Below are 7681 nucleotides of genomic sequence, written 5' to 3' on the forward strand. Positions count from 1 at the left end.
AAATCAGCAGCTAACTTCCCTGTTATTCAACAAATTCACATGCAATCCCAGTGGAAGTCCTAGGTCTGAGTGAGATCTCAGGGAAACCTCGGTTTTAGAGCATTCATGAAACGCTGGCAGGTTGTCTTCCTGTAGCTGCTACAGGGCATGCCAAGAAGGTAACCAAGGAAGAACCAAGCCTCCTTGGAAAATTGACAATGTCCTGGCGGGACATTGCAAAGCAGCTGGAGGCTCTTGTGTTGAGAGCACTTTGTAGGAAATAGCACAAATCATTTTGAAATGTGCAGTAGCAAGCAACATCCTTCAATTTATACAGAGCTCAGCAGACCACTGCTCAAAACTCGTTTTATTCTTCAGTTATCTTGTTTAATTAGATGTGGTTCCTCTTTTCTTGCTGGAGAAAAGACACAATGATCTTTGGGGGTTGTTTGGTGTCATTTTTTTTTTTAAAAACCACAGTGAAAATTATTTTTTAAAGGAATAAATGGGTATATGCGTGGAGGATTTGTCCTTAAATTGAATGTTGGTTTTCATAGCATTTCCCTTTTTAATCGGTCTCTGTAGCTGGACGGGTGGGGATTTACTGTGTTGCTGATTCAGGGAAGATGTAGACCGAGTTCTCAACATGGAAAATAAACTTCTGAAATCATAATAACTTGCAGTAATATTGAGTCAAGGGGGGAAAGGTGATTTGTAGTCTGCATGGACACGTGTTGCACTTCTCAGAGCTTTTTTAAATCAAACATATATCTTCCTGTGATCACATGGTTGCTTCTTTGCAGAATTACCAAGTATGCATCATGTGTGTATACACTGGCAACCTGAGTATGTGTACATAGGCTACCGGGGATTAAGGCATACTGACACCCAGTCCACTCTTGCATACTATATATGTTGTAGTTTTTGCAATATAATGCATGTTCCACTTTCCTACCTTCAACACCTATATTCACCCATGTGTGCTCTGAATATCTTTTGCTTTTGCATCTGGATTGCTGCAAGCCTATCCAGGGAAGACAGTAGAGCGTTTTTCAAATGCAATTCTTCCAAAGGGAGGCTCTGGTATGGAAATGATTGTAAGGAGCTGGAGACCTTTAATGTTGCTAATATTCAGCTGTAAAGTGCTTAATATGTCATCTAACTTTCATTAAAATGCATACAGGCTGGATGTGCTCCGATTCACACCCACAAATGGCTTAAGTTACAATGGAAAGGTTGTGCAGAGTGAGCCACTACAGAGGCAGCTCTATTCACGGACCCGAGTGTCAAACACGGAAGAAAAGAGCAAGAGCATCTACGGTACTTCTTGTGACATTTCTTATCTGTCCTTCCTCCTTCAGCATCACATTTCCAGATCTGCAAAACCGAGCCTGCTTTCTGACGGAGGAAAGCAAATTGTTGTAAGAGGCTCCATCGCCAAAGTTCCAAAATTAAAATGGCGTTTTCATATGCAGCAGATGCCCTTTTCCATTCAGAGCTCTGACCCTTTCACTGAACTGAATGTGGCTGACAAAATCTTGGCTGCAATAAATCCAGAATACTATAGATGGCAGTAGAAAGAAAACTAGAAACTATTTGTGTTGTCAAAATGGTAATCCACTATCTGTTGTTTGTTCAGATACTCTATGTGCTCCTTTACTGAATGTCAAAGGGAATCCTGAACTTTTGTTCAATCACTGGATCAGACTGCTCTTCTGTGGGAAGTCTGATATAAGGAGGATTTGGCAGTTCAAGCGATTTAAAGGGGGGGGGGAAACAGAGGAAAAATAAAATTCTCTGGGTAGATTTTAAGATGTTGCAGATCTTACTGAAATGAGTGGAATCTATTTCCTGGTGCCTATGCTGCACCTACAGAAATTGAGAACATGTTCAGAATAAGGTATTACAGTATAAAGTCAGCTACATAAATGTCAAAATTAACATGAATCGTTCTGTACTTTTATATTAAAAAAGAGAGAGAAGGATCTGAAGTTTATATTGTTTTCTTTGTCCATTCTTAGCAAATAAAAAGCTCAGCTGTTTCTGTTACTCCCGGATGCAGCTTGAAATCTCTATAGTTTGAATGGCACAATCAGTTTATAAGCAGAATATTATACAGGATTGAGATCCCCTATTTCTCTCCCCCCCCCACCCCCAGAACAGTATACCAAAACCTGCAGCAGAAATCTGGATAGATCCCAGAGGGCATGAATCATGCATGGAGTTCAGTGCATGTCTGAAACAGTTGGTGAAAAAATCCTGCTGTCTTTTCAGATTATCCTCAAAAGATCAATAAATTAAGGAAGGACTTGATTAACTAATCAGATCAACTGGCCAGGGTGGGAAAAATTGCTTATCTGAATTGAGATGTCTGAGCAACTATGGGTGGATATTTTTGTGCCTAAAGAAAAAAGTCTGTGTCTTTTGGGTTTGACACTATCAGGGCAAAAATTTTGACTGCCAGGATGTCTTTTATGAGCTAGCTTCATCTCTGTTTTTCAAGAACATGAACACTGTGATACTCATTTCCAGTCAGAACTACTGCAATGGTGAAGTCTCAACTTCTGATTCATAGGAACATAAGCAATGACCTGCTGGATCAGACCCCTGGCCTACCTAGTCCAGCAATCATTTCTCACAATAGCCAACCAACTGCACAAAACCTGGGACTGAACAAAATCTGAACTGTCATCTGAAGGTCCCTGTATGTCATTTTTATACTCCCTCATGTTTGTTTACTGCTATCCTTTGCAGTTGCTCTGATGCATCAACAATACACCTCAGAAGATCCATTTCCACGAATACATAATTCAATCCATGATAATATAGTGGTTGCAAGAATTATTTGGTAGCCTGGTAGGATGAGGCTATTGCAGTTAATAGCCTCACACTACCAGGCTGCTGAACAATTCTTCTGACTCCCATTTTGAAGAACATTGTTGCCTCAATCTATAGGTCTCCTTTAAAAAAGGCCATTTGGTTGGACTTTTCCCTACTAAACGCAGAGAATCTTTGCATGGTATCATTTTTACTCTTCAATCCCTCCAAACCATTATGAAGCTGTAGCGAAAGTACAATAAATATCTCAGTGTGGGAATGTGATGGTGGAATAGGATTTAATTGTTTAGATTCTGCCTGCCGCACATCTGTTAAAGGCAAAGGATCTTGGAACCCAACAGCTCAACTGTTCAGAGGTGAGGAATGTGTATCCATGTGTACAAACACGCACGTATACTATGAAGGGAGTTTCAGAGGACTCAGTCTTCCAAACATGATCAGATGCGCAATACTCATTTCATCCTTTTGGAGTATCTGTCTAATCAGCCATTAAAGTGCAATTAAGAGACACCAAATGAGGAACAAAAAAAAGGCAGTTTCTGTGTCATGCTGTACTTATCAGTTATGGCAAATGTCTCTGCATGCCTGTATCCTAATTTTTTTTTAATACCCAGGTTTTACAGCCATCCTGATCTGGAATTGAGCTGTCTTGATGGTTTATGACCCTGAAAACCATTTAATGTTTTATACTCACCAACCACAACTGGAAGCACCTTCATGGCCTTCCTTTCCCTGCCATTGATTTTGGCTGGCTTCCTACCGAGTCCTCCGTTTGGTGCATATTTGATGTGTGGATAGGACATAGTTTGAATGCCATTGTTCTTGTAATCCCTGGGTAAAGTGCAATCAGAGCAGGCACAGGGGTTGAGTTCCCCGGCCTTGATATCCTCCTGGTTCTTCTCAGTAACAGGTGGGGGACCATATACCTGCCTATTGCCCAAATAAATGCTACTCTTCAGCTTGGCTTTCCGAGCCTCTTCCCAGCGCCTAAGTGCATGGAATATGCCGCAGTAGAGGACCAGCATGACAGGACAAGGAATGAAGAAGGAACAGATGGAGGAATATACAATATAATTGTGATCCTCCAGACGACATAAAGATGGGTCCCGGTCTGGAACGTTGTTGAGGCCAAAGATAATTGGGGATGCCACAGCAAAAGCAAAGATCCAAGTGGTAGAGAGGAGGATCAGTTGACGCAGGTCAATCTGTCGTCGATTATAGTTCAGTGGGACAGAGACAGCAATGAACCTGGATGACAGAAAACAGGGCGTCACCACGGGGTTCCTTGTGTTTACTTCACAATGGTAAAGCAGAACAAACTCTAAGCTAGAAGATGGAGCTGGGCCATATATGTTTCAGGTGTTCCTGGGTTGAAATTCCCATTTTGTCTCTCATACTGCCCATTCATTATTTAGGAAATGCAGCATTATTGTGTGGCTATGCCACCGCAAGGCAAACACAAAATATTCTTTTACCCCTATTTCTCCATTTTGAAATACCAACATTTCCCTGCACAAGTTCTTTGTTCATCCAATTACCTTTGGCAATTACCAATTACCCTTGCCAATTACCAATTACGCTTGCCTGTTGTATGGAACATTTATTCTCCTCATAATGGCTCCATGATATTGCTTCTCTCCCTTCAATCAATCCATACCATTGGTAAAAGACAGTTGCAACTAAATTGACAAACACGTTCTAAAAACTGGGCCTTTCCAGAAGAAAATGGGTTCTAATAGGTCTCAGCCTTAGTTATTTAGCATATACGTTTGCCTCTGTAAAAGACAGCAGTGTGTGTCAATCAAAATATTCCTGTACGACCACTCTTTTTTTTTTAACAAGGCAGAATTAGGGGAAAAAAGAGCCAGGATTTGCCATTTTCTTGGAAGAGAGAGGGGGAAAAAAGGACTTAACTTTTGGGTATTTTTATACATTCAACCTGCATGAGCCAAATCGTTTTAAGATGGTATAGTTAGTACCATACTTATAAACTGTGAGCTAGTAAAAGAAAATCTGACCTGGTGAGATGAAAACTTGTTGGTAAAAAATCAAGAAACATGATAATTCCCTAAAGTTTGAGCTGGAAAACCCTTTCTGTCTGTTAAATATATCTATCTTACCGTATTTTCCGGCGTATAAGACGACTTTTTAACCCATGAAAATCTTCTCAAAAGTTGGGGGGTCATCTTATACGCCGGGTCGTCTTATACGCCGGAAAATACTGTATTTCCCTGCTTTGTATTTCAATTTCTATTCGGTCTGTGGTCTTGTATTTTGGATTATTTTTCAAATCAAATGCAGCAAATATTGCTATCAGCTGAAAGGCTTTGTTGTACGGCCAGCTGAAGTTGTAAATAGCAGCAATAGTCCCCAAAGGTCAGGGTAAAGTCATTTCTTTCAAATGCACACTAAAATTTCTGCTAGTCCAATGCAGTGCTCCCATATTTATTCTTCTTTTTCCTTAACGCAGACTGACTGTTATATATGCAAAATTGTTTAAAAGTATTTGTGTGTGTCATCAGCACTCTTTCACAGTTAACATTCAAGATGTGAAATTTGGGGACAATGGAGCAGATGGTGGTATAAAGTGCAGGGGAAATGCACAAGTTCCTACCCAGAGCAGAACATTTTTAGCATGTGGAGGAATACATTCAGAAGAGGTTTTGATTGAACTGATTGTCATGGCTCCAAGTACTTTTATCCCTGTACCACAAATGAGTATTTGAATCACAAATTGGGCAATATCTTTATTAAAGATAGTGTGTGTGTGCGGGGGAAGGGAATTCATTATCTCTATGCAAACAACTGAATGATCAATAGATATCAGTAAGGTGAAAACACTTTCATTTCATTTAGAGGTTATTTGGATTTTTGAAACTCGGATATGGTAGCCCAAAATGAAGTTTCCTTTAAACCAAGCACAACTCTTGATAATTTCAAGAATAATAATGTCTCTGTGTGGCTTTCTTGGGAACAAAATAGAAATGTTTTTTTTCTGACTTCTCCTGAGATATGCTTTCATCTTCCCAAATTTACAGGGTGACAAGATGCTTTCACCTTCTAGTCTACAGAAGCTTTCCTGGAGCTCTCTAATCCAAGTACTAACTAGGCTCAATTCTCTCCTTCTTCCTGGGATCACTGGAAATGGGCATGAATATTTGTGTTCACTGCAGATGATACCACTCTAATGGCAGAAAGTGAAGAAGAACTGAAGAGTCTCTTCTTGCGGGTGAAGAAGGAGAGTGCAAAAGTTGGGTTGAAACTAAACATTAAGAAAACCAAGATCATGGCATCCGGCCCTCTCAATTCCTGGCAAATAGATGGGGAAGAAATGGAGATAGTGACAGATTTTATTTTCCTGGGCTCCAAGATCACTGCAGATGGGGACTGTAGCCAAGAAATTAAAAGACGCTTGCTCCTGGGGAGGAAAGCCATGGCAAATCTAGACAGCACACTAAAAAGCAGAGACATCACCCTGTCAACAAAAGTGCGTATAGTCAAGGCTATGGTCTTCCCAGTTGCAATGTAAGGCTGAGCGCCAAAGAATTGAGGCCTTTGAACTATGGTGCTGGAGAAGACTCCTGCGAGTCCCTTGGACTGCAAGGCGATCAAACCGGTCAGTCCTAGAGGAGATCAACCCTGACTGCTCTTTAGAAGGCCAGATCCTGAAGCTAAAACTCAAATACTTTGGCCACCTAATGAGAAGGAAGGACTCACTGGAGAAGAGCCTAATGCTGGGAAAGATTGAGGGCAATAGAAGAAGGGGACAACAGAGAATGAGGTGGCTGGATGGAGTCACTGAAGCAGTAGGCGTGAGCTTAAATGGACTCCAGAAGATGGTAGAGGACAGGAAAGCCTGGAGGAACGTTGTCCATAGGGTCACGATGGGTCGGACACGACTTCGCAACTAACAACAACATTTTTGTTCACTAGAACACTTCATCAGGGAAGTGGTTATAAAAAGGAGAAGAAGCAGAGGAAACAACAGAGTCCAAAAATTAGGGCAGATATTTCAGGTCTGCAAGTTAAAATCAATCTCAAGACAGACTGTGTGATATGAATGCTTTAGTGAATTAACAGCGTTATAACAAGCATTTGGAGACAAAAAAAAAGAGTTCCCCCTACAGGTTTGAAAACACAAAGGTCATTAACCCTAAACTTATCTTTTGCCTTGGGCAAAGCAAACCCTACATGTGTCAGCGCAGGTCTAACCAAAGAGGCAGATCCATGGGGAAGTCATTTGAACAGGGCAATCCCCTCCATTTAAAATGTCAATACATATTATCAGCAGTTCCTTGGTTGGTAGCCACAGAAAAAAGAATTGTCTCTGCCGCTTTCTTAGTTTCAATTCAAAACCATTTTGATAATTGGCTGAAAACAATGGTCTTTGGCTGGTATGGGTAAGACAGCTTATGTTCTGTTCTTTCTGCTACTGTCCATAGTTCAAAGGAAAAAAAAATACTTTCCCCCTTCTTTGCTCAGCAGTGACAGCATGAAAACGTTATAGTAGAAGTGATGTTCAGTTTTTCTTGGAATAGAAGCAGCTTTTTCTGACTAGCTGGACAACGGGGGGGGGGGGGGAGGAAGTGGATGGGGTTCCCAGCAGCTGATAGGATAAAACAAAATAGTCAGAAGAGACATACAGACAATAAACCACCTATGTTTCCTAGAGCTTCCCAATATCATTCTTGCCTTTATTTGGTAGGCACTGAGGTCTTTCCAGTAAGAAAATCCCAAACTGCAATTATTGTAAGAATTAGTTCTTCAGCTTCTGTTAGTGAGAAAGGAGCCGATCATATCTGAATTGCCTTTCCTGAATAGAATATTGCTTTATAGACCACAAAAAGCTTGCCTTGATAAAGTG

The 7681-nt window shown here is 40.8% G+C and overlaps 1 protein-coding gene across 1 annotated transcript in view; it reads right to left on the reverse strand.

The window, feature by feature from the left end:
- The window catches only part of DRD4 (dopamine receptor D4), a gene marked incomplete at its 3' end in the record, with an annotated part of 37749 nt that overhangs the window by 2319 nt on the left and 27749 nt on the right, over positions 1 to 7681 (reverse strand). Inside the window, exon 3 of the mRNA XM_081314277.1 lies at positions 3512 to 4065. Within this exon, the coding sequence (XP_081170403.1) occupies positions 3512 to 4065 (554 nt within the window). The remainder of the gene's footprint in view (positions 1 to 3511; positions 4066 to 7681) is intronic.

Source organism: Vipera berus (genome assembly GCF_964194415.1).
Source record: "Vipera berus genome assembly, chromosome: 1".
Taxonomy (NCBI): Eukaryota; Metazoa; Chordata; class Lepidosauria; order Squamata; family Viperidae; genus Vipera; species Vipera berus.